The 26,980-nt window shown below is 56.0% G+C and overlaps 1 protein-coding gene across 2 annotated transcripts; it reads right to left on the bottom strand.

Moving 5' to 3' along the window:
• Nucleotides 1-378: 378 nt before the first annotated feature.
• Nucleotides 379-26,355, bottom strand: KCNN1 (potassium calcium-activated channel subfamily N member 1). 2 transcript variants are annotated; one of them, XM_045853336.1, is made up of 10 exons: nt 26,263-26,355; nt 17,717-18,199; nt 16,908-17,003; nt 14,112-14,530; nt 11,058-11,199; nt 8,883-8,993; nt 8,392-8,519; nt 3,951-3,959; nt 3,519-3,588; nt 379-800 (listed from the first exon to the last, which is right to left on the bottom strand). In XM_045853336.1, exons 2-10 carry the CDS (start codon nt 18,116-18,118, stop codon nt 552-554), a joined length of 1,626 nt encoding a protein of 541 aa, XP_045709292.1. In that variant the 5' UTR covers nt 18,119-18,199; nt 26,263-26,355; the 3' UTR covers nt 379-551. The 2 variants fall into 2 exon arrangements, with proteins under 2 accessions (XP_045709292.1, XP_045709293.1); XM_045853337.1 differs by lacking the exon at nt 26,263-26,355 and adding an exon at nt 22,465-22,584.
• Nucleotides 26,356-26,980: the final 625 nt, after the last annotated feature.

Genomic DNA, 26,980 nt, shown 5'->3' with positions numbered 1-26,980 from the left:
TGAGGGCTGGGCCATGTCCTCTGTGGTCACTCTGTCAGTGCCAGGTGGGATTGGTGCAGATGTCCTTGGAGAGGTGTCCTGACCAAGCTCAGGCTTGGGAGACTACCAGGTTAGGAAGGTGATGGAGACAGGCTCGCCTTGACTCCCGTGTCTATTCTGGGACCCCAGGCCAGGTGTCCATGTCCCATGTTGTGATTTCAAGTGTCCCCCAGCCACACACAACAGGCAGCAATTGGATGGGTCCTGCTTTATTCAGAACTGGCAAGGACCCTTCTCCCTGCTGTTCTGAGCCCACAGGGGGCCTGGAGACAGTCAGGGGGCTGGGAGACCAGAGGAGACTCCAGGCTCCCCAACCTCCAGTCAGGGAGGAAGCAGGCAGCAGCTGCCCCTGCCCAGACAGTCTGGGTGGGACAGGCCCCAGGCCACTCAGCCCAACTCAGCTCTGGCTCCTAGTACTCCAAGAGGCGCAACTGGACAGGGCTTCCTGGATGCTGAGGAGGTGGCGGCCACACGATGGCCAAGATTGTGGGGTCTGGTGGTAGGTGGGGCTGTCATCCGCAGTCTGAAGAGGCCACAGGTGGCCACCGACACGGAGAGCTCCGGACTGCCTGGTCTGGTGGGCCAGACTGGGGAGGCAAGGGCGGTGGGGGCAGGCATATGGCTTGGGTGATGAGGCTAGGCAAGGCCTGCAGGGAGGTGCCCAGCGCATCCAGGCGGCTTTCCAGTGCAGCCAGGCGGGCCTCAAGGTCCTCGTGCTGGGCATGCAGTTCAGACATGAGGTCGTACATGGCATTCTGGGTCTGCCAGAGACAGGTGGGACAGAGAAGAGGCTGAGTAAGACAGGAAGGGACAGGCACAGAGAGAGACAGCTGCAACTGTGAGTACACCCCCAGCCCTGCAGTTCTCCTGCTGGACCCCAGGGAATGGTAGGAGAGTTGGTGAGGGGACAGACAGTTCTTAAATACCAGGCTGGGACCAGGAGACCTGGGAAAGGCTGAAGGATGTCCTGGGGAGGAGCGGCTGTGACCATAGCTGCCCTGAGGGGTTGAACTGGCCACATGGCACATTAGACCAGGGATGGGACAGGGGTCTGGAGGGAGAGGTGACTTTCCAAAGGATCTGACTCAGTCACAGACCTGGGAACATGACAGCCGCAATTACTGTTATGGTAGGCAACAAAGCGCCCCCACCACCTCCACTGCTTCCCACAACGCAGTCAGCAAGGGCTAGGTCTGCCACTGTCCAGATGGACCCTGGTTGGAGCTAGAAGAGGTTGGCCACGCTGGGAAAACTGCATGCAGACCGCACTTTCGCCATCAGGTGGCGCTCGAACATTGCTCGGAGTCTTTAACTCCAGCTCCGCAGAGACAAGACACCCTAGGCAAACTGAAGCTCACCACCCTTCCCAGGCTTGGGAAGGGAGGATTCAAGGGGCAGTTCCGGCTGCGGGGCGGGGGCGGGAACACCCTCCAACCCCTCACTCCTCAGGAGACAGGATGAGGTAACTATTACAGTAAGTGCAGACTTTCCCAGACTCCCCGTGCTTTTGCCTCTCTCCGTGTACCCCATCCTTTCTTTTGTTACTGTTAGGCTGACCGCACTCCAGGGCGGAAGAGACCAACGCCTCTGAAACCCTTCCAGGGCCACGGACCTTCACCCCAGCCTGCCTCAGGCAACCCCAGTCCCTGGGGCCAGAGGGCAATATCTGGAGGCAATCAGGCCTGGGATGGTTCATTTTGGCCCTCTCTGAGGTTTTTAAAAAATCGTTTTAAACTGAGGATATACATTTTATTTTTGTCAGAGAGATAGATACAAATTAAACCAACAACCTTGGAAAGGAGAGCATAAATATTTAAGATTGGAAACCATCTTAACCTTGTTTAGTTTAAAAAGTCACAAACCCATGTAAATACGAGTATAACCCAATCGAATTAAAGACTGATTCAAGGAAACTTTTGTGAAAAATATTTTGACAGGGGTGTACCACCGTGGTTACAAGGTTTAAATAACTTAAAAATTCAAATTTCAGCCCTGGCTGGTGTGGCTCAGTGGATTGAGTGACAGCCTGTGAACCAAAGGGTCGTGGCTTAGATTCCCAGTCAGGGCACATGCCTGGGTTGCAGGCCAGGTCACCAGTAGGGGGGCATTCAAGAGGCAACCACAAATGGATGTTTCTCTCCCTCTCTTTCTCCCTCCCTTCCCCTCTCTCTAAAAATAAATAAATAAACTCTTTAAAACAAATTCAAATTTCAACAATTTATGCTAAAGAAGTATAATATGGATAATTCAAATGATAATTCTTAGTACCTTTTTCCAAGGTATTTTATATTTATAGATATAAGCTCATATGACATCAAATTAGTTGGCCAATAATTTTAATATGTTCTTAGGGTTATGTTCTAGTTTGTACTACCAATTGAATTATTTCTTCAGGATTCTAGAACTTTTTTTTTCTCTGTAATGTTCCCTTTCAAATTCAATTTATATAGGTTAATATTAAATTAGTTTGCAATCTCTTGAAATGAGAAAGTGAGTCCAAAATCAGGTGGGTATAAGAAGTGAAATAGAATAGGACTTAATATCTTCTAAAGATATTATTAAATTGGCCTCACACTGATGATTGATCAGGGGGTGAGACCAAGAAGCAAAGCTCACACACGAACTATTTATGAAATACACATCATTGGTCAGGAGCAAGGTCAGAATAGTGTGAAAACACTCTAAGAGCTCACCTAACTGAAGTCAGGTGGGCGGAGCCCTGGCTGGGTGGCTCAGGTGGCCAGCCTGTCTGGCCTGACACGGCGAGGTTGCGGGTTCCGTCCCTGCTCAGGGCACATGCAGGAGCCCACAAGTGAATACATAAATAAGTGGAACAACTAATCAATGTTTCTCTCTTTCTCAAATCAATAGAATTTTTTAAATAAAATAAAGTTGGGTCAGTTCACACATCTTTTAATGGATGAATAAAAACTGGGAAAGAGGGTAGGACTTGCTATTAGAACCAACAGATCCATTTATAACACAGACTGATCTTACCAAGCTCATGCAATCAACTCCAATTTCCTGAAAGGTGTTTAATTGCTGTACAAATTAGCTTTCTGTTGATGCTGTAATTTGAATTTATATCCCTAGCAAAAATGCCACATCATCAATTTTGCCCACTAATTATATATTCTTTTTAAGGCTGTTTTCTTAGATACTAATTTTTAAACTGTAACTACTGCCCATGTTAAAAGCAGCCTTTCCACAGAGGCGGAGATTCCCAGAGGCCTTCTCACAGCCGCATCCTCCGGTCGCGGTGGACCCTTGCAGACAGGGCTGGTGTTCCCTGGTAGTTCATCCCGCCTGAACTGTGCCCCTTGCCTATGTCGCCTGCCTGCCTACTATGAACACCAATGCTGTCCTTCCCTCAGCAGAAGCTGCATCCTGTCCCTTACTGAATGTTCCCTTTCTCCCTGGAGACCCACCCAGCCCAGACTGTCCAGGGGAGCCGCCCCACCTGGTCCCACTGTGCTCACCTTAGCCAGGTCTGCAAGCGTATTGGCCTGATCGTTCAGCTTCCCCTGCTCGATCTTCACACTCCGGAGCCTGGGGACAGGTGCATGGGTGGGGTTGGGTAGAGGCAGCATCAGCAGCAGTGGGGGAGGTCCTTCATGCACCTGCCCCACCCCCCAGGGGCTGCCATGTGGGACATGCAGGGGGAAGATGAGGTGGGATTTGGGGGGGCAGCGAGCCTCAAAGGCAGCTCAGCTACTGCCCATGGTGCCCGCCATCTGGACATGTCCACATGCCCGACTCAGGATGCCCCAGTAACTTGGACCCCCAGGTCCAGGTGAAGCCCACGCTGGTCTGCAGGGTGGATGTAAGCCTGGCCTCCCCCAGGAACTGCCCCAGGTATGCACCCTGCCCCATGACCCCCATGCACCTCTGACCCTCGGGAAGAGACTTACTTCTGAGCTCTGCAGGACCGGCGGAGCAAAGAAAAATCACAAGGCAATTTTAACCTCAGCACTGCAGGGCAGTTCATGCCCAATGCTGCCCGCATCCCACACGCCAACCCCAGGCACCAGCTGGGGATCTGGACAGCCAGAGCTGTCGCCCCTGCTCTGGGGAGGGGCTCAGCCTCTGAGAGGGCAGCGCCAGCCCCTCAGAGGCACGTCTTTCCTCTGCTCCCTCCCTTGAGTGGTGCCCACCCAGCTCTGGCCTGGACAAATGTCGCTGCTTTTGCTCTGCAAGCCCCGTTGCCCACCAATCTATGCCAGGCCCCTGGTCCAGAGGGGACATTCAGTCCTGAAAACTGTACCTATGATGTCTCCTAAGGGGGAAAGTGAGGCTTAGGGGGGCAAAGCCACTGCCTTAATAGCACCCCAGTGGGATTTGAACTTGTGCCTACCGTAGCTTCCATGCCTCCTACAGCTGCCCTAGGGGGTGGGGACCAGCCTGTGTGTGTCCTCGCCCTTGCTCCCCATGCCTTCTGTAGCTAAGCTGGCCCAGGGAGACGGTTCCAGGTAGGACTGTCTCCCTCACTGGTTCAAACTCAACCCACATGGGCCCACACGTGACGGATGCTCAGGATGGCCTTGGGGCCCCCCATGCTGGATGCTGTCAGGGTCCCTGAGACCCAGCCCTCCATCTGGAGAAATAGGTGTGGGTACAGGCACCCTCAAACTCCATCTGGAGAAATAGGTGTGGGTACAGGCACCCTCAAACGCCATCTGGAGAAATAGGTGTGGGTACAGGCACCCTCAAACCCCAGAAGTCTGCTGGGGAGCCCTGACATGGCTTCTCTATAAACTCTGTTATATGGGTTGGATGGTGTCTCCCAGAAAAGATGTATTTAAATCCTAATCCCAGGACCTCAGAATGTGACCTTATTTAACCAGGTTAAGATAAGTCATTAGGATGAGTCTGAACTCACTATGACTGACGTCTTTATGAAGAGGGCGACACTGGGACACAGACGCGCACAGAGGGTGGGCATGACAACACAGGAAGCACACCACATGAAAACAGAGAAGTGGAGTGATGTGCCCACAAGCCCAGGGATGCCTGTGGCTGCCAGAAGCAAGCAGAGAGGCCTGGTGCGGACCTCCCCCGCCCACCACCAGCACCTTCGAAGGGAGCATGGCCCTGCTGGCACTGATTGTGGCCTTCTGGCCTCCAGGACAGTAGTCATAAAGTCTGTAGTTTCAAACCACCCACTTGGTGGTATTTGTGGTACAGCAGGCCTAGGAAACACACACACTCCCCAAGTGCAGGCTGTGCTCCCCAATCCGCCTTCTCTGAGACCATTCCTTCCTTTCCACTGGCTGCACACACAGCACTCCGGTCATGGGGCCAGGGCTGCATCAGGTCCGCAGCCCAGGCCTCCTGGCGCTGTGCTCGTGCCCCCTCCCTGCCTTTCCTCAGCCTTGGGCTCTCCTTGGTGTGCCTGCTCGCCTCTCAGTTTCCTCCTCAGATCCCACCCACCCTTCAGGCCCTAGTTCAGACTTGCTCGATTTCATTGCCTGCGCTTACAGGACCACTGTTTTCCTGGGGGGCGGGTGTAGGAGGATCTAAGCGGGGATGACACAGTCCTGCCCGAACAAACGGGCACAGGGAACTCGCAGAGCAGGTGCCTCCTCCCCAGACCCGGCTCTCCTCAATTCTCACACTCCTCCTTTCCTCGAAGAACTTTCTGGAGCATCCCATGGGGCAAGGTGCAGGGCAGGGCCATGTCTTTGTCCCCTGTGTCTCACACACCGGCTGGTGCAGGAAATGCTCGTGGAATGATAAAATGACCATATTGCAGGTGTCGGTAACAACAATGCTGGTTCCTATATTCAGAAAATACTATGTGGCATGAGCGAGTCACCTGGTCACCCCATATGCGTTCGATCCACACCCCACTGCTGGAGAAGAGGCACGTCACCATCATCGCCACTTTACAGAGAAGATATGGGGAGCAGCATGTTCACTAACAGACCCCACTGTTAGGTGGAAGAGGCCAGGCTGAGACCCAGTGGTCATTTAACAAGTGTGGAAGAGCCAGTGAGGAGCGCTCCCAGCCTCAGGGCCTTCGGGTCTTGTGAGGAGGTAGGACTAACACCTGGGCACAGTGAGGTTGAGGAAATGTACCAGTTCCTCTCCCTGGTTTTCAGGTGACGGTGGAAGCAGAGGCAGAGGGCAGGGGTTGGGGTGGGTGGACACCATGTGTTACCAAGTGATTGTTCCAGGCCGGGGACCCTGCCGGGCACTCACTCTGCAAGTGCACTTGGCCCTCTGATCTCACTTGGCCCTCTGCCTGGGTCCTGGGAAGCGGGGGCTGCTACCATTACATACCAGCCCAGTTATAATGGCAAACACAGTAGGTGTAAGCAGACTAAACTCTCTAGCTAAAAGGTTGGGTCTGGCTGGTGTGGCTCAGTGGATTGAGCACCTGGGCTGTGAACCAAAGGGTTGCTGGTCCGATTCCCAGTCAGGACACATGCCTGGGTAGTGGGCCAGGTCCCCAGTAGGGGGCGTTCAAGAGGCAAGCACACATTGATGTTTTCCTCTCTTTCTCCTTCCCTTCTCCTCTCTCTAAAAAAAATAATAAATAAAATCTTAAAAAAAAACACAAAGTTGGTAAGCAGCATAAGGAAACTTTTGGGGTGATGGCTCTGTTCCTTATCTTCACTGTGATGATAGTTTTATGGATGTGCACATATGTTAATGTGCATCAAACTGCACACTGTAAACAGGTGCAGTTGATTGTATGTTGATTATACCTCAATAAAGCTGCTTTTTACAAAGAGACAAAAATGATTAAACAGAATTGAAAAATGAAAGTCCAGCTGGCTGAGCTGCTTCTCCCATGACCTGGCCTCTCCCCTGGGAAAGGGTCATTCTCCTTTACCTTCGGACCCCAGGAGCTGGGCTGCCCCTCTGTGCAGCCTCTGCACCCCACCACTCACACCGCTGTCCCTGTGCCGCCTCTCGGTGGTGTGCCCCTCAGCCGACACGGCTGCCTTCCTGCCGCACTGGCCCAGGCCCTAACGCTGTCCATCTCGCCCTCTAGCTCGTCAGCCCCTGAGTCTGGCCGGGAAGCTCCTGGGACGGGGACCGTCTGGCTCACGCAGGAGAGCCCACTTGTGAGGGGGGGTTCCCTCAATATGAGAGGTGGGATCTCTCTTCAAGGAGGCTGATGCTGAAAAGTACCTAAAAACATGATTTTACTATTTTAAATCAGGTAGCAGGTGCCTCAGTTGTAATTTGAGTGCTTCACCCCCACAGCACTTCGAGTTGTTTAAACCCTCGACGAGTGCTGTTCCATCCATCCCCCGTGTGGCCACTGGACCCTGGGAATGCGGCTGGCCCAAATAAAGACGAGCTGTCAGTGTAAAATAGATGACGGACTTTGAAGATTTAGTACAAAAAACTTTCTAAAGTATCTCATTAATGATTTTGTATCTTAATCACATGTTACAATGAGAATAATTTGGATATACTAAATGAGCATATTAAATTTATTTAACTTTTTTGCTTTTTAGAGAATGTGACTACTAATAAGTTTAAAATTATATATGAAGTTCACATGATATTTCTAGTGGACAGTAATTGGCATATCGTAGCTTGTGAACCAGATCTGGCCAGATGCCTGATTTGGACAATGAAGTTCTTTTGGGAGCACAGACACACTTATGCAGCTCCACTGCCTTCCTGTTACAACAGGAGAGCAGAGTAGGTACAGAGACCATCTGGTCCACAAAGCCTGAAATATTTACTATCTGGCCCTTTAAGAAAAAGTTGCCCACTCTGTCTGCACATTGGACTCCCCTGAGGACCTTAAGCTTAAACCCAGACTGCACCCCAGACTGTACTGTCACTGGTGTTGGGTGTGGCCTATAGGATTTTAAAAAGCTCCTTGGGTGACTCCAATGAATAGCCAGGGATGAGAACTACTTAATTAAGTAATTCTCAGGACAAAGGGACAAAAGAGGAAATTAAGTAATTTCTAATTGTCCCACATTAGCTTCTGGATCAGGCCACACATTTAATTCTGAGCTTCCTGGCAGCCAAAGCAAAAAGGGGAAATTGCCTCAGTATCTAAGGGATAAAATAATTTGGCTATTCCAGAGAATAAAACACCCTTCCTACCATTTATATTGGATGGGCAGCATGGCTTACAAAGGTGATTTCCCTGGATGAGTGCTGGGCCCGTCACGTGTCTGCCTCTGCCGGTCCCACTGTCGCAGCCAACAGAAGCTATAGGCCCCAGTCCACTGACCACCCAGCATGGGAGGGGCCATGACGAGGCCATGCTGAACTGTCTGGCCTGACCCTGGGCCTCCTCCCCAGGGGGTTGGGGGATCACGCTGCCTCCGCCCCAGGCGGATACAGAAACGTGAGCGGGAAGGGTGCTGGACTTACTGATGGATGGCTTGGAGGAACTTACGCTGGTGTTTCCGAACCCGGGCGTGGTCTGGCTTCTTCACCAGCCTAGTGTGTTTGTAGATGAGCCACGTCTCCCTGAGAACGTTAGCAGCGGCATTTTTAACCTGGGGCCAGAGAAAGAACAGTTCTCCATTTTATACATGGGGATACCGAGGCACCAAGAGGTCAAACTGCCAAGGCTGGCTTGTAAGCTGCACTTGGCTGCCTGGCCCCAGAACTCCTGCCTCTCATCGCATGGCCCACAGCTGGGCTGTGCCTGGGCTGTGGACACCCGTGGCCATCACCTCGTCTCTGTGCACAGCTCAGGGATGTTCTCATAAGTGGCAGAGCCTGGTGCAGTCTGGGCATGCACAGGGCATTGGTGACTTGTGGGTACATGGGTGTGCCTGGAATGTGCAGAAGTGTGGGGGGGTCTGGCCTCGTCCATCAGGAGGGGAGGTGGCCATGACGGGGGCTGGCATCCTTACCCGCTTGGTGAGCTGTGTGTCCATCATGAAGTTGTGCACGTGTTTCTCTGCCTTGGTGAGCTCCAGTTTCCGGGCCACCACAGCCACCACGAGCGCTGTACAGCCAGCCCCCTGCATGAGGAGGGTGGCAGGCACATCAGCGTTCTGCTGTCTGTGGCACAGAACTCACTGACTCCCAGCCCCACTTGCTTTACCCATCACATGTCTGGGAAGCATGTCCCACAGATTAGTTTATCCCAACAACCCTGGGAGGTAGGACCACTCTTATCTCTATTGGTTAGAGGGGAGAAACTGAGGCTCAGAGATAAGAAAGGGACAAGAAACAGCAGGGTCTGCAGGCATGTTCAGGGCCAGTGTCCATGGAGGTGGGAGGATGTAGAATCTGTCAGGGCCGTGGGACCTGGGCGTGAGGGATGGAGACAGGGCTGACACGTCACTGAGCAGGAACAGGGATCAGCTGACAGGAAGAGTGAGGGAAGGGCTGGCCAGAAGCCCCCAGTGGGGCATATGCGGAAGGGAAGAGGCAAAGCACAAGTCCCAGGAGGCGGGGAAGTGGGGGGAAGGATGTCTCCTCATGTGGGCTCCCTGGTCGGTGCATCCACCCTTCCCAGGATGCCCCAAATGGCAGGCAAACCCAGGTTAGAAAAGGAGGTCAGAGAGGACTCGATTGTCCACTTGGGGGATACTTGGAGGGACAGAGGCAGGAGTGAGGTCCCGAGGAAGAAGAAGGGCAGACAGGTGAGGCAGGGCAGCAGAAAATGACACAGGAGGGAGAAATGGAGGAAGCAGGAAGATTCTGTGACCAAGAAGTGTGGTGCAGGGAGCCTGAGACACATAGGAAATGTCGTTAGCCTCAGGAGTGACCAAGAAGTAGGTGGCAGGGGATGGTGATGGAGCCAGAAGGTGGCTTCCTGCCTGCGCTGGAGGTCGTCTCTGGTGCTTCGCCAGACAGCTGCTTCCTCCCATGGCTGCTGAGCACAGGATGGAAGGAGGGACAAACCCCGGCTTGGGCTCTGCTGGCCAGGGCAGGGGGTGCAGCTGGGCAGTAGTTCAGTTTTCCTTAGGGATGGAGAAAACATTAATGGGAGGAGTGGACAAGGGCCGGGGACACTGTCAAAGTGTCCTGGTTGGGTCTGGAAGTCAGCGTGCCCAGGCTGGTGGGGTGGGCACAAAGTCACCCTCTGAGCAAACCCTGCTGAAGGTTCCTGATCAGGACAAGGATCTTGGAAGGGCCCACGAGCCTGTTCTTAGGAAAAGCCTTGTTGATTGGGGGCAAAGCAACATGCTCAAAACCCGCATGCGGACTACTACAAGGCAATGAAAAAGCATGGGTGACAAGTCTGCACAACAGCACTGACGCTATGTTGAGCAAAATATGCTGGGCTCAGAGCAGGACCCAGTGGCATGCCTTGAAGTTCAAGAACAGGGAAACACTGGGTAGTAAGACTGCAAGAGGATGAGTCCTTGGGGCCGTGACCGGGAGGGGACACACGTGGGCACAGATGGAAGAGGAGGGAGCAAACGGAGCAGCTAAAAGAGACCCAAGTGGGGCAGTGTGCGCATGTGTCGGGGTGAGGGCTGGGAGCAGCTGCGGGCTGGACTTGAAACTGACGTTCCGGTAGGAGCCGCATCCCAGAGAAGGGAACACGGCCTTCCCATTTCACTGGGGGCTTTCTGGATCAAAAGCCCTCACCTTATCCGAGTGTTCTTATTTGTTTGTGAAGTTCAATTGCTGTGGGAGGGGTGATTGACTGTGGACGATCTTTTGTTTTTTTTTCTTCCACTGTCACAAAATCACATAGGCAATTGTGCATGATGCCATGTCACAGGTGAGGGGCCCTGTCAGCTTAGCCGGGAGAAAGGTGGCCCTGGCAGGGGAGGCAGGAGGAAGCAGACCCCTAGCTGTGTCTAAACGGGAGGGAATGAGAGGCAAAGAGGAACAGAGCTACTGGACTTCGCTTCAGCAGATGGTGACAACTGGGGACTGTCTACGTGCGATGCAGGGGGCTGGGCTGAGCCCCTGCATGATGGCTCCTCCTTCTGTGGGAGGAAAGGAAATGGTGCTGGGGATGGCGTCATGATTTTACAAGAACAAATGCTCGCCTCTGACAGCACAGCTGGTGATGGGGTGAACTCCCTTTTGGCGGGGGAGTGTGCAAGGGCCCCAGCCCTTACCATGATGCCAGTGAGCAGGCACACGCCTTTCCCGCAATAGGTGTGCGGCACCATGTCTCCGTAGCCGATGGAGAGGAAGGTGATGGAGATAAGCCACATGGCCCCCAGGAAGTTGCTGGTCACTTCCTGTTTATCGTGGTACCTGGAGAAAGCGGGGAGGGCTGGTCAGCCCACAGGGTCCTTCCTCCATCACCACAGCCCCGGGGCAGTGCCTTGACCGCAGGGAGCTGGTCACTCCGGGGGCTCCGAGTGATAAAAGTGCAATTTTAGGGCAGTGGCTGGCTCTTGGGGCAGACCCCACAGGGCAGAGGGCACCCATATCATCCTTCCCAGCCTCCCGTTCACCTTCCTTCCTTCCTTTGCCCGACCCCCAAGCTGCTGCTCCAGACTTCTGCCCTACTGGCCTTGGTCACAGGACAAAGAGGGGTCCAGGTGAGGGTACGCCACATGTGTCCATGCATGTCCACATGACACCCTTTCCAAGGCAGACATACAGACAGACACTGACACGGGTGGACATGGGTACCAGAAGTGGCAGGGAGTGGAGGTGAGGATTCAGGTCAGACACCAGGAAGAACTTCCCCAGCCAGCAAGGCCCTGAGGAGGGAGGAGGGCTACCAGGGGAGACAGGAGGGTGAAGGGTCATGCTCCAGGACTTGGGAAAAGAAGGGGAATCAATATATAAAGGGCAGCACCAATCACCCCAATCCCAGGCCTGGGGTTGACCTGGGGGTAAGGAGGGAGGGGGAAGCTCTATTAGCATGGGGAGAGGTTTGGGGCTAAACTTTTGGTGGGGTGGGAGGGATAGGCCCAAAGGCCTTGCAAAGGACACTATTTTGTCCCCATCACAGCCTGGACTAGGACCCTGGCCACATGGGCTATGCACAGGTTCTGCCCACGGTCAGCCCAGGCTGGGGGATCGAGGGGCTGGTTCTCGGTGTGTGGCAGCAGCTTGAGGTTCTGCTCTAGCCCAGTCCAGCCTGCAGAGCCCCTTTCAGCTTGTGGGGGACCCCTTTCCAACTGACCCTGTCCTTTTCGGGCCTCAGGCCATCTGAATCCCACACCAGTGGGTGAAGACCTCCCCTGAAGAGGTTCAAGGTGGGAGGTCAACCAAGGGGGCATGAAGGAGGTGGGATCCCAGCTGGGGTGGGGCTGGGGCTGGAGGAGGCTGATATGGGCAGATGGGGCTGGGGCCAGGAGCCCAAGGTGGGGAGGAGATGGAAGGGGAGCCCCTGTGGGGGCAGGACGGACGGAGGCCTCCTCAGCAGGTCTTGTGTTCGGGAGTCTCTGCCCCACCTCGGGGTTTCCGGGCTTCCTGCTGGGTGCAGAGGACCAGAAATGGACCCCCATGTTTCACTGAGGTAACTGAGCCCCAAGCTGCCTTGGCCTCCATCTCTTGAGAGACCAGTGTCCCCCAGCTCAGGAGACAGGAGGGAGGGGGCCCCCCAGCCACGGGTGAGTGCTACAGGACCACCCAGGGCCAGAGAGTGGGGGCATGCGGGAGATGGGGTGGGGTGGGACAAAGTCACAGGGGCACAGCAAGGCAGGCAAGGGGGCTTCAAGCAGCAATATGGGCTCAGAATTTAGGATTGGCTGCTCCCCACCCTGCCCCATTCCCCACCCCCACCCTGGGATGCTTGAAATGACACAGCCTGGACCTCAGGGATGCCTGAGGAGGGAGGCCCCTCTCTTGCTCCCCAGACCCTGATCCTGAGCCCATCCTGATGGGGCTGGGCATGGGCTGTGGGAACTGGCATCAGGGCATATCACAAGTCCAAGGAGACCCCATGGGACCCCCCATGGTGAACTTCAATGACAAAAAGAGCTGGGCCTTCAGCCCTGTGAGCCCCATGTCAGACTGAATTGGAGGCTATGGGGTGGGAGGACTTGAAGGGGTGAGGACTGGGGTCTTGGGTGGCAAGTCCAGCCCAGGGACCCCCCCCCCCCGCAAGGAAGCCTAATCATAGCACCTCTCAACACAGATCCCTCTCCAGGGCCTTCCCCAACTAGGCACAAGTCAAGAGACCCCTCCCAGACAGGTATCCCCGGGCCCAGAGCAGCCCAGCAGAGGCCCTCCCTCAGGAGACAACCAGAAAGAGACACTTGGGAATGTCCCTTTCCTCCCAAGAGCCTCATTTTTCTCATCTGTAAGTTGGGTTGATGGCCTGCCACCTTCCAGGGCTGCTCAGAAGCAACCCCAAGCAGGGTTCTTAAAGACTGGGCCAGCTTTCCTTCACCCCAGACTCCAGAACCCTGGGTCAGCTGCCCGAACAAAATGCTAGAGATAAGCCCTTTCCCCCCACATGCCTTGGAGACAGAGTCCCCAAGGACACCAGGAAGACAGAACCTGAGAAAGGCCTGCCTCCCACTGTTCTGGTCCGGGCTCAGCCCTACCTGCCCACCCTGTGCAGCCAGGAGCTCTCCCCACACCCCTCGGCCTCCTCCGGGTTCCGGCCACCCTTCCTCACTCCTCCTTTCCTCCCCTCTCGGCAGCTAATCTTAAATTCCTCGTGGGCAGCACGGTGGCAGCAGCTCCACACACACAGCTCGGCCAAGGGTGGGACTCACATGTTTTCCCTACAGTCCAGCAGGGTGGGCAGAGGGGAGAAGGAGAGCAAGTTAAATTGTGGGGGGAGATGGGCATCTAGGGGGCATCTAGGGGGCATGCCTGTTCCTGCTGCCTCCACTGCCTGGGCCAGAGGTCAGAGGTCAGCTGCCCGCAGAGTGGAGGGGCTGGGAGGAGGAGCATGAGTCCCCTGGGGGCAGGTTGGAGGGAGGGGGCTGGGGTCCCAGAGGGGTGTGGGTCAGGCTAGGGTTAGTTGGGAACACAGGCTGGAGCCCCAGGATTATAGGACCAAGAACTGGGCGTGTGGGGAGAGATCGAGGGGAGGAAAGAGATGGCTGGTGGAGCCCTGGGTCACTAAAATCCTTGGTGGGCATGGGGGTCACTGGGGTCAGGGGGACAGAAGCGATGGCTGAGGGGGCACTCAGTCACTGTGATCATGGGTGGGCACGGGGGTCAGCGGGTCAGGGGCTAGTGGGGTCAAGGCACACCTCTCGCAGACGCGCACGGTCCAGGCAGCAATGATCCAGGAGGAGATGCTGAAGACCAGCAGCACGGTGCCCGGGCAGATGGTCATGAGCGTCTTCATTACGAAGCGTGTGTTGAAGGTTATCTTGTTGAGCGCCCCGATGCTGCGGGAGGAGGCGTCCGTGAAGATCTTGCTGTGCAGCAGCATGACGCGGCCCAGCAGGTAGAGGCGCAGGAACATGGGGACGGACAGCAGCACGTCTACGTCCGCCTCAGCCGCAGCCGGCGTGTAGGTGAAGGCCAGCCGTGCCGTCCAGGTGAAGCGGTAGTGGCCGGGCACCGGGTGAATGGCACACACGGCCAGCTCCAGGGAGATGAGGAGGACGCGCTCACAGGTCATGGCGATGCGCCAGTCGTCCGCCCCATTGTCCACCATGAACAGCTGCGGAGGGCAGGCGGGCGGCGGTGGGTCTCAGACCTGCATCCGGGCCGTCCGGTAAGACCCGAGCTACAATCCCTCCCACTTGACTTTTATGGGAAACACGACCTCGCAGGCACAACTCCTGAGATCTCAGGATTGGCCACACTTCAAACTAAACATGGGGCCAGTGGTCCCCACAAAGTTAAACACAGTGACGAATGACCCAGCATTCCCAATCCTAGGTGGGATATGCAGCAAGAGAAATGAAAACAGATGGCGAACAGACCCTTGCAAGTGCACGGCCACAGCAGCGCTGTTCATGACTAAGCAGAAATGGCCCAAGTGCCCGCCAGAGGGTGAGTGGATGAACACTGCGGTGCGGTCCAGCCGCACGACGGTAGTCACTCCACCGTGAAGAGGAGCGAAGCACCGACACACGCTACAACTCGGAGGAACCTTGCACGTGGCATGCCCACCAAGAGAAACCAGACAAAAAGGCCGCTACCAGGACCGAGGGGGGATGTGGCTACCTCACTGGCCTGGAAGGTGGAGCTCTGAGCCAAGAGAATTATTCCTGAGCTTTCAGCTCTCATGGGATCTGCCTCGACAGCTCTGAGACCTGCTGAGGACCCATCCCCCTTCTCTTCTTTCAGATCCTGACTTTCGGGAGGAGAAGGACTACCCTGCGCCAGTGCTACCAATGTGTTTGGAAAGACAGTGACTTGCCTGGGTTGCAGCTGGAGAGACCTTACCTCAGTCTCGCCCGGATCTCACTTCCATGACATTCACCTCAGACTTTGGACTTAGAGCTGATGCTGAAATGAGCTAAGACTTTGATGGTTAGTGGGATGGAGTGAATGTATTTTGCATGGAAGAAGGACAAGGATTTGGGGGATGGACCAGAGGGTGGGTTGTTATGGACTGAATTGTATGCCCTCAAAATTCATATGTTGAAGCCCTAACTCTCAATACGACTGTGTTTGGGGGCAGGGCCTTTAAAGAGGTAATTAAGATCAATGACATCATGAGGATAGTGCCCTAATTCTACAGGACCCGTGTGGACATGAAGGGGAAGAGACACCAGGCATGCGTGCGCAGAGGGGAGAGGCTGTGTGAGGGCACAGCAAGGAAGCAGCTGCCTGCAAGTTTAGGAGGGAGGTCTCACTGCAGCCAGCCCCGCCAGCCCCTTGTCTTGGATTTGCAGCCTCCAGAACTGGGAGAGAAAACAGGTCTGTCCTTTAAGTCACTCAGCTGTGCAACTTTGCAGAAGCGCTAGCAAACTCATACAGTACTTTCTTCCTTTTTTATAGCTGAATAACAAATAAATAATATAGAAATACAGTAATACATTAATACTACAATGAATAACAGTTCTACTGTATGAATGGACCACATTTTGTTTATACGTATACCCATCACGTGGACAGCACGGCTGGCCTGCACCTACACGCCGGCAGAGGCTGAGGCGCACAGACATGCTGCCATCGGTTCCCACGTTCCTGCACCTCTACCTGATGGGCCGGTAGACATCTGGGTCCCTTCCACACTTTGGCTACTGTGAACGGGGCTGCTGTGAATATCTGCGTACAAGTTTTTACATGGATGTGTTTGTTTCTTTGGGTTCTCTACCCAGGAGTAGAATTGCTGGGTCATATGGCAACTGTTTGACTGTCTGAGGAACTGCCAGACTATTGTCCCCAGTGGCTGTACCCTCAGAACTGCTTCCTTTCGGCTCAGGTGCCCCTAGCCACATCCAGGGCCCATCCTGTGTGCCAGGCCCCGGGTGTCCCCACAGATATCTGCACACAGAGCAACCCAGGCATGATTTTCCTTACACACATCTCCTGCCACACTGTCAGTGGTCAGAGGCCAGAGGTGAGGAGCCAGATCTGACAACCTTTGGTGTCCCCAGGACCTGGCACCAGACCCAGGACATGTCTGCCCTGTGTGGGCACACCCGCCCGACACGCCCTGACCTGGACTCAAGCCTGGCCTGGCTTTGATTAATCCCGCCCCCAAAGAACAAACTCCTGGCATGCAATAAGTCTTTCAAATGTGGGGCCCTACTGAATACAAAAGGAGGCTGCTGCTTCAAATGCTGGCTCCCACCGCAGTAAAATCTCAGCAGACCCCAGGGCTTCACGTGCCCCGTGCGCCTAGCAGCTCATCCTCCCCACCCCGTGCTCTCAGTGACCATTTCTTTCTCAAATGACAAAAATTAAAGCACAGACATGCATTTGGGGAAATTTAGAGTGGTCTAAATGATGTGTCTTGACAGGAATCTTTTTCTACAAGGAGGCTATTGGTCCTTTTATGTTTAAGGGGCTGGGATTCCAGGTGGCTGGTGTGGGGGCTCTGGGGCATGGAGAGGGGGTACCCCAGCATGGCTGGCACTGACCTGGATCTCCCGGGCATGGTAGAGGACAACCAGACCCAGCAGGATGACTGTGGAGAGGCTGATGAGGCATTTGAGTGCAAACGAGTACAGGGACTCCTGTGCAGAGAGAGAGCACACAGCAGGATGATGTGGGGGGTTGCGGGGGGGGCAACCGTCTGACTCCCACACCTGGGCACTTCACTCAGAAGGTGACGCCCCTGTCCTTACTCCTTTGGCCTGGGCTGACACTGAGGTGGGTCCAGGACTTTAGAGTTCGGAAAGTCTGGTTGGAGGCAGACAGAGAACTTCATAGTTTCTAAGGGCTGCCCTCCTCAAGGCCGGGCATTTCGCATTCGTGAGGCTTCACCTCACAGGGTGCAGCACAGTTTACGGGCCGACACAGCCCTGGTCGCTCTCCATCCTCGCGCACCCTCGGGCAGCGCCAGTGGACCCACAACCAGGCTCATAACCTGGCCCCAACGGCAGGGTGGGTGAAGCTCTTTCCCTGCTCCCCTCCCACGCCTCCTCTGGGGCTCCCCCAGCCCTGGCCTGTCCCAGGAGGCAGTCCTCTCCCCATCTTTAGCCAGGGTGCAGGCAGGAGAATGGACTGGAGCCTCTGTCCCCACCTGCAGCCTTCCTGCCACCCCCAGGAGGTGGGCTCCCCACCTCCTATCTGTAGGATCCTCTCTACCCCCCATCCTCCTCTCCTGGGGCCAATGGGCCCGACCCTGTGCCTGAGGGATGGCAGGGAGCCAGGTGTGCCAGGGGGGGCCTCTGTGGGGTGTCAGGTGGGCTTTCCCTGAGGTGCCAGCGGGAAAGGCCATACCTACCTTGGTGTAGACCCCCCAGGACAGCTCCGTCTCTGTCACCATGACAACGATGCCAAACATGCCAAAGATGAGGGCATAGTCACTGAGGCGCTTCCGCTTCTCGAAGAGTGCCCGTCGGTGGCCCAGGCGGTGGCCCACGTTGGGGGGCTTCCCGGAGCCCCTCTGCCCACTTGCCTCATCCTCCTCATCATCTTCCTCCTCCTCCTGGTCCTGGGGCTGGCCCCGGGTAGTGCCAGGTGAAAGCTGGCCTGGTTCGCTTTTGGCAACCACCACCTGGAGGCCTGGGCTATGTGGGGGCTGTAGGGGGCGGCTGGCCTCAGGGTCCGGAGGGTCTCGGGTCAGGGCCCCTGGTCCGCCTCCCAGCGGCCGCCCCCCACAGCCATTGTGGCTGCGGTTGTTCATGACTATGTGGGTGCCGGGGTTGGACTCACTGCAGGCCACCTGGGGCCCGGCATGGCTCAGTGGCTGGGCTCCCGCGCTGACCTGCAAGGGCATGGGGGACATGGTCATGCCAACTGACTGGAGGGCCAGAGATCATTACCGACACTCCAGAACATTCTGAGGCTTGGGAAGCCATGAAGTCAAAGCAGCTGACACAAGGGTTGCCATCCCAGAAATATCCAAGTCAGCCTATGTTCCCACCCCCCACTAAAACTCTCCCATGGCCCCCAGTGTTGTTGCACAAAAAGCAGACGCCTCCCTGAGGCCAGGAGGCCTCTGTGGTCCAAGTCCTGACCCTGCACCCTGCTCAGTCTCTGCAGAGCCACTCCCTTGCAGTCATGAACAGTCCCATGAACAGTCCAACCAGCTTATTCCTGCCTCGGGGCCTGTCCACGTGCTGTGGCCTTTGCCTGTGACGCCCTGCTGCCAATCTTTTCCCACTGACGTCTTGGGCCTCCAGGCACAAAGACGATGGCTAACACACAGCCAATACTCAGCAAACACCTCTGTGTGTCTCGAAATGGAATCTTCCGGCAGGTTTGTCTGGGAGGACTAGAGCCCCTGTAGGTGTGCAGTTGGGCGGCAATTCCCATCAGTGCTCGTCTCCGGCTGGCTGTCAGGATCTTGGACAATTCAACCTCATTCTACTGAGCCTCCAGTTCCTCCTCTCCAAAGCCTTAACACACTTACACGGGTGCATGATATGGCTGAGGGGACATTAGCTACTGAGGCTGGGGCTATAGCTCCCTCCTGCCTGGGTGGACGGAGGTCTGTGGATGCCAGATGGATTCTGGGACCAGTGTGGCAAACTAGGACTTAGCCCTAATGTTCCAGAATTGATTCTATACAGCCTGTGAGACATGCTCAGCCTGGCCCTGTGACCCTCAGGCCAGCCTCAGATTCCCTACCAGGACAAAGAGCAGACTGATCGCCCAACATCCTCGGGTTCTACTCTGGCACAGGGCTGCATTGTGGGGGTCACTGCAAGAGGAGGGACCTCAATGACCCTGTCTGGAGTCGGGCCTACTGGGTTCTGACCTGCCAGGCCCACCCCAGCTTACTCTCTCAACCTGGCATGCCACCCACTGTCACTCTGCCAACGTTTATTAAACATCCGCTACACACCAGGCTCTGTCCCTCACACGAGTTTTCTCCTGGATCCTTGCAATACCTCTAAGAAGAGGGTCCCAGGATCTGGCCAGTTTAACAGCTGGTAAAACTGAGGCACCAGGCTGTGAAGGGAATATCTCCTTACAGGGCACATTCTGGACCAGGCTGCCCGGCTGGGCTTCTCCCAACGAGCCTGGCCACAGCAGGTGGTGGGCCTTTGAAAAGGCCAAGCCAGCACGAACTGGGGGCCTGGGAGGGGGAGCTGTGTGCACAGATGGGACATCTCCCCAGCCCCAACACTGTGCTCTGGGAGTGTCAGGTGCTCTGTGCTCAGGGGGTGACATCAGGGCACACCAAGATGGGCCATGCTGCTGGGCGGGACATGGGCGACCTTTGTCAGAGCATCCACCGCAGGCCTCGCAGGCCCACTGTGTCCTTGTCTGGCAACCCCCTGACTGGGTCTGTCCTGCTCACATGTGTGCAGATGCTGGTGACAGCACAGGGAAGTGCAGGAAACATCCCTGCGATGGTGAGCGACCTCATGAGTCATAGAGCACGTTCCCCCCTCCCCACTCCCACCCATCACATTAACCAGGCTGTGGACGCCCTCGGCTTGACACTTCACAGTTCAGAAGGCTTAGCCTCCTGCAGGCCAGGCACTTCCCAGTTTGTAAGGCTGACCTTGGCCCTGGTCTCTGTCTGTCTCTTCCTCTCCTCACAGACACTTGGGTGCTGCTCCCCTCCTGGGTTGGAGCCCCTGCCCACCACCCTAAGGCCTACTGGCTGCCAGGCAGGTCTGGGAGTTTGTCAGCACAGCAGCCCCAGGCCCTCCCCTCACCTGGGAGACCAGGAAACCCCAGGCTCCCCTCCCACCATTCCTCCTGAAAGTGCCAGCCCTTGCGGGGGGCTTTGGACACACAGGCAGGAGAGGTGGGTGGCCTGGCAGACAGGACCAGGAGGGAATGGGAGCCCAGCAGACGACTTTCGGAAACGCACCAGTAAAGATGCAATTTGGGGGTGTGACTCAGCCACTGGACACACAAGCCAAATTCGGCCATTTGTCGGCCATGCTCCTCCTTGCCTGGCAGCCAAGTCCTAAGGTGCCCTAGGCAGGATGAGGATGGGGGAGTGGGGACAGGAGGCAGGTAGCTTCCTTGAGAACAGGGGGGTGGAGGGCATTGCTGGTACCTGTCATGTTAACTTGTACCTACTGCTTATTGTGGGTGGAGTCCTTTATCAGCATTATCACATTGAATCTCCACTGCCACTTGGCGAGGCAGGTGGTGTCCCTGATCCCATCTGATAGGCAGGAGACAAAGCTCAGAGAGTTTCAATACCTTGCTCAAGGTCACACAGCCAGGAAGGGCAGGGACTAAATCAGTGCCAACTGGGGGTGGGTGGCAGGATCTGCCTGGTTCTCTCTTGACGAGCCACCATCTAGAGAGGGAGCCAGCTTGGCCCTGCCCTTGAGGGGCCCCAGAGTGTAGGACACAGGCATTGGTGGGTACCCTCCTATGAGCTCCATGGAAACAGAATGAGAGTGGTCTGCCTGAAATCCCACAGGAGGTGGCAGCCCTTTTCTAAAGACTGAGTGGGACCAGAGCGACCTGGGGACAAGAGACCTCTTCCCTTCCCAGGTATACGTTCCCCTCACCCACAGCAACCTGGACCTAAGCTGGGGTCCCTGAGATCCTCAGAGTTTCCCAAAGAATCAGCCCCTCTGAAATCCCAGCCAAGGTTTGGGTATCCATGAAACGATGTGTTTAAGGGGGTCAAGTCTCCCAAATTCTCTAAGGAACTTCTATAAATGAGGAACACCCTATGGGCTGTGTCCGGTTTTGAGGGACCCTCAAATGGCCAAAATTGTTCAATGTGTCTGAAGCGTGAGACCTCTGTTCCCTGAGGCCAGGATAGGGTGATGAGCAGAGCCCCTCTTCCACACTGTCCCAGGACAACTGTGGGAACCTTGTGGGACAAGTGGGGAAGGGGGCACCCAGGAGGGCTCTTGAGGAGCTAAGGAAGGTTGTTTGCAGGTGGCAGGGAGCAGGGCACTCTCCCGCCCAAAAGGAAGACAAAATAAAACCCAACCAGACTCCAATAGCCCTCGAAAGAGCCTGTTTACAAATGACACATTGATTGTAGCGGTTACCCAGAGGGACCCTCCAGCATCCCAGTCAGGACAAAGCCACCTCCTCAGCTGCCTCTTCAGTAAAGGGGCATCTTGGTGCCCATCCAGCAGGGTGGGAGACCAGATCTCATGTGGAAAATCTTAGCATGTGGCCATGAGTACACCTGCCATGGTGTAACTGCCCAGCACCAAGCTCTGTCCTGCAGAGGTGGACCAGGAGAAGGTGCTCCCTGTCCCCTCAGCCCCCAAGGCAGAGTCCCATGCAGGGCAAAATGCTGGAGGTAGGGCAAAAACACAGTGCTCCCAAGAACCACAGCCGGAGCAGCACATGGTGGAACTTTCCAGGATGTACAGAAAAGTCATGGGTTTTATGTCCCTGTGGAGGGTGGGGAAGGATCCATTCCAACACTCTTGGGGCCCTAACTCTGCAGGGTGGACAGGATTCACTAGCCCTCCTGCCCATGGGCTGCCAAGCACAGTGCAGTGAGGTGCTGGCTGACTGCCTGATCTCCCAGGCGTTGCCCCCATTGCCACCCATCAGGAAGCTGCCAGCAGTCAGCGGCCAGAAGAGTACAGCTAGCCTGCCCTGCCCTACCCAGGCTGCATCCATCAGCGCCCTCCACACCGCTCCATCTCCATCAGCTTCTCCCACCTGGCTTCGGCTTCCAGCACTCACATCTAGCGCTGCTCTCCAGGTCGGCGGGTAGTGCCCTGTGCGGGGTACCCCATCTCTGTCCAAGGAGATCTGGGCTTCCTGACCCCTATCGGGGTGCCCCTGACCGCTAGACCCAGGGGCCAGTAGTGCAGGTCTCCTTCCTCCCATTCCCAAGTCAGTCCCGGGTCACTGCCTCCAACCTGAGAGCTCCCCCCACCGCATCTATGGAGTTTGGAGACTCACCCCACGAAGAGAACCCAGTACCCTCCCCCTCCGGGATGTGGGTCTGAGACTCCTCACTTAGCCTGGCAGTGCAGAGGCACACATACGCTTCTTTGAGTCCCCTGCCTCAAACCGCTTCCCCTCCCGGATGTGCCTCCTTCCCCAGGCGCCCCTTTCCATCCTATCCCGTACCTGCGGGGCTCGGTTCGGGCGGACGTACAAGGCTGGAGGTGACAGGGTCCCATACGGCCAAGGATCGATAGGACGGGGCCGGGGTCGCCGTGGGGGCGGGGAGGGGCGGCGGGACGCTGGGCCCGACGGAGGCGGGGCAGGGGGAGGTGGCGGCGGCGGGAGCATCCCCCGCCGCCCTGTGCACCGCCTGGGCGGGGGTGGGGTGGGGGGCGAGTGCCCGCCCGCCGGGAGAGGAGGGGGCAGTGCGACGCGGGCGGGGCGAACGATTGGCTGAGCCTGGTTGGCCCCGCCCCCAGCGACCCCGCAAGCCCCGCCTACATTTAAAGATCCCTCATTCCGGGTGCCCCATACTACCACCACCACCCCCCCCGCCCCCGCAGCGCTAGGCGGATCCCGAAACTTACCCTTTTGCCCCGCGCGACAGAGAGGACATTAGTCAAGCTACGACGCCCGTCCTTGACAGTCCTAGCCACCCCTTCCCAAAATAAAGTCCTCCAAACTCCAGGTACCCCTCAACCTTTGTGTTCCACGCATACTTGCTGACGGGACAAGTTTGCAAAGCGACAGGACACCTTTCCTCCACCCCGCCTCCCCGAAGTGACCTTTTCACACGTCTGCTTCGTGTGGGGGAGCCTTGGGGTAGGAAAGTTGGATGTTGGCAAGTGGTGAGTGCCTGATAATTGGGCGAGAGAGCTACCAGGTGTTCAGGGGGTGTCTGCTGCAAGGCCACCTTCTTTGGGACTGTGCCCTGCCTCAGTCCTAAACCCCTAAAACAATGCCAGGATGGTGGGACAGCAGGAGACTATTTCGGGGGTCCTCAAAACTGTGCCCTTTTCCCCTGGCACCAAGGAGGCTATCTTTGGGCAATTCATTCGTTCAACGTTAATGGCAGCTGGGGAGAATCTTGAGGATCAGGAGGTGGAGGACCCTTTCTTTGCTCCTCCTCCTCCCCCTCCCAGGTGGTCTCACTACCTCTGCCTAACTCTGTTCCCACTTGGCTGAGAGTGACTGAGTCCAGCTCTGTCCCCCAGCCTGGGGGCTGCGAAGGCAGCAGCTCCTCCATCTGTTTTCTTCCTGGCCTCAGCTTTTTTCCAGGTCAAGATCTGCTTTGTTTCCTCTGTGGCCCAGAAAATATCTGGGCAGAATGAATGAGTGAGCAGATGACAGCTTGGGCAGGGGGCAGTCCCAAGAGGGGGTCATAGTGGTAAGGCTGAGGAGGGGCAGGTGACAGCCTTGGGTTTGGCACTCCTGTCCCCTCCTCTCAAGAGCCAGTTCTTCATCCTAGCCTGCTGGGAACATCCTGAGGAAGGCCTGGCTGTCGTGACGTCGCCCAGCATTGTGATAGTTGAGAAGTGGAGGCCTGGGAGCCACCCATTGCCTGCAGTGTCCACAATGGCACCAGGAGTGGGGTTGTGGTGACTCTACAGGGGTCATTCTCGGCCTGCAATGTCCTTCCTGCATCCCCCCATCCACTCCCCACTCCCACCCAGGCCTCCCATCTCCCCTCAGCCATTCCACCTCCAGGGCTTTGCGCTGTCTGTTCTCCTGCCTGGGCTGTTGGGAGCTCTTTCTAAAACACCAGTGAAGCCACCCACATCCCCCTTGGGGTCTAGCACACAACCCTGTGCCACATTCAATGCCCTGGCCCACATACAGGCCCCTGCCCCATGACAAGCATTCAGACCGTGCCCACTCACAGGCTAACTCTGAACTGCACAGGCTGCTGTAAGGACCCTGCAGCAGCTGACACTTTCTGAATTCAAGTCCAACATGCAAACAGTCAGAAATTCACAAAAACACCAGCTACCACCCCCTAGAGGCCTCTTCAGGACTCCCCTAGGAAAGACCCCTTTTCTTCTCTGGGCTTACCTGCCCTTAGAGATCAGGGACCCCCTTCAAGGGCTGAACTTAGGATGGTCGAATTGGTGACCCATCATGTTCTGCCCAAGTCTGCCCACTGCCCGCTGCCTGCTTGGACCTCAGCTCCCGGAGACAAGGCTGGCAGTGGTGGACAGAAGTTGGGGATAGATGTAGATGAGGCAGTGGGTGGGGGCCACCTGAGTCTCCATTCCAGACAGAACTCGTCAGCCCATGGTTGGGAGGGAGTACGGCTGGGTACCCCAGGATTCATGTCCCCAGGAAATAGCCTACAGACTGGGCAGAGGAGAGGCTAGGGGCTGAACAGGGAGCCTCTCCTCCAAAGTGTGGGTGCAGGAGAGCTGGGAGAGCTTCACAGGTGCTGAAGGACCCAGAGGCAGCCGCCTGAGCAGGGGTGACCTGGTCACCCTCTGCCAACACCTGCAGCTGTGCATCCACAGCAGTATCAGCCCATCCTGGCCCTAACTGGTGGCTACCTGGACAAAGGCTGAGTCCCCTGTGAATGTGGGATGGGAGAGCGGAGAACATATCTATTCATTCATTTATTCATTCATTCACTCACATAGCCAAGCCCCTTGTATGAGTCTAATGCTGGGGACACCCAGTCTCAGACAGATACAAACTTGTCCATCTTGGAGCTGAACTTCTAGAAGAAGGGAATGACCTTCTCCAAATTAAGGACCAATCAGAATTTTAGATAAAGCAAAAGTATTGGAAAAAGATTCAATGAAGTTGAGAAAACTAGGAATGGGGATGGAAAGACTTTAACTAGGGTGGTCAGGGGAGGCCTCTTGGAAGAAGAAGCATTTAAAAGCACCCAAGAGCTGCCTTGGAAGAGCTGGGAGACGGGTGCCCTGGCAGAGGGCACTTCGAGGGCATAGGCCCTGCAGTGGGACCAGGGAGGGCGTTCAGGGGGAAGAGAAGGAGACGAGTGGGGCCAGGAAGGGGTAAATGGAGTGCGGTGTTAGAGTGGGTGGGAGTCACATCAGCAGGGCTGTGTGAGGGAGGACTCTGAGCAGAGAAATCATGGAGGGTTAAGCCCCCTAGGGTCCTGGGAGTGGGTGGGGCAGGGTGGGGAACAGGGGCAAGCTTCCCAGAGGGCTTGTTCCTGGGCTTTCCAGATTTGGGGACTTGGAGAATCTTCCTTCATTCTATCAGCATTTATTGAGTGCCTTCTGTATACAAAGCTTATACCACTGAGGTAGGGATACTTCAGTAACAAAAGCACAAAAAGACCCAAACTATGGTTTCAGGCCAGTGGGCAAGAAAAGATCTTAAGGACAACTGGTCCTTGCAGATGCTTCACAGAGGAAATGAGGCAAGGGAGAGGTTGGGAGGGGCTGTACCTGGCACCCACTGGTTCTCCCCACTGACAGCCCACTGAGCCCTCAGTCCCTGCTCTGGAGGAGGTGGTGGGAGCCTGGGGGGTGACAGGCAGGCAGGAAACCAGCTCTGTCACAAGCACAGAGCCCCCTCAAAGTTTCCAAGGTCGAGGAGTCCCTGCCATAGCCGTGGGGCCCTGTTCTGGGTTGTCTTGTCCATTCAGGAAAAGAAAGAGCAAAGGGGCTGCCCCCTAAAAGCTGTCTCCAGGGAGTGAGGCCACAGGAACTGGGGGGGAAGACTGCGGGGGTCAGGTCTTTCCAACCTGGTTCAGCTCCCCCTCTGGCTGTGTGACACTGGACAGGTCATCTAGCCTTTCTGAGCAGATTCCCCACCACCAGTGATCAGAGAAAGTAGACAGTGATTCTATGGGGGGCTCTAGAAAGCAGTCATCGTCGTTGTTGTCGTCATCATCATCTTATTATTAGTAGTAGTAGTATTACTTCAAAGGTTGGCTCTTTTTCCTAAGTCACCATTTTTCTATCCAGTCCCTGGGCCACTCCTACCCCCAAAGGTGATCTGAGTCTGGGATCCACTCACCCTGGGGTGCAGGGATCTCCCTGATGAGCCACCACCAAAGGGCCCGTCTCTTTCAGTCCCGCTGGGTTACCACTTGGCTGGTGGGGGTCTGTGGCTGCCCTTCTTTTCCCTTTGACCTGTAAGGACCAGACATGGGTACAGGGTGAAGGCAGGGCCCCAGGAGGGCGGGGTGCAAACAGCTCCCACATAGCAATGGCCTTTACAGCAGACACACACTCTGAAAATTCTAAGTGACATTATAAGTTTTAAGGAAACTGAGGTTGGTGGCACTGCCCATCCAGAGGGGCCCTGTTTCCTCCCTCGGGATGCTTGGTGAGTCCCTGCATATACCTTTCCCCATGCCAGGCCCCTCCCTGGAGGCCCCACCTTCTCCCATTGGACACTGCACTCTGAAGGCCCTCTCTGCCTTTCCCCATACTGTTCCCTGTCCTCCTCCCCATTCCTTCCTCATGGGGAAGTATGGGTGGGTCAGGTTGGAGCGAGCTGGTGTGAGGATGGAGGTGTCGACCAGCTCTATTCTTGGCCACCCCCAAATCTTTCCCCTGTCCACCACTGTTCTGTGGCCTGTAGCTCCCTCTGGCATACTCCCTCTGTCTATACAGGATGGCCTTCCAAGTCCCCAGATGGGCACCCAGTACCCATCCTGAAGGAGAGGGCAGAAGGGGGCACAGAGAAGCCCCATGATGGGAAGCTATAGGGGCACACAGCAAAGCCACAG

The sequence above is a fragment of the Phyllostomus hastatus genome, unplaced genomic scaffold (assembly GCF_019186645.2).
Source record: "Phyllostomus hastatus isolate PE091 unplaced genomic scaffold, TTU_PhHast_1.1 phas_contig_98, whole genome shotgun sequence".
NCBI lineage: Eukaryota > Metazoa > Chordata > Mammalia > Chiroptera > Phyllostomidae > Phyllostomus > Phyllostomus hastatus.
The sequence above is the reverse complement of the archived record's forward strand: the minus strand, read 5'-3'. Positions and strand labels throughout refer to the sequence as shown.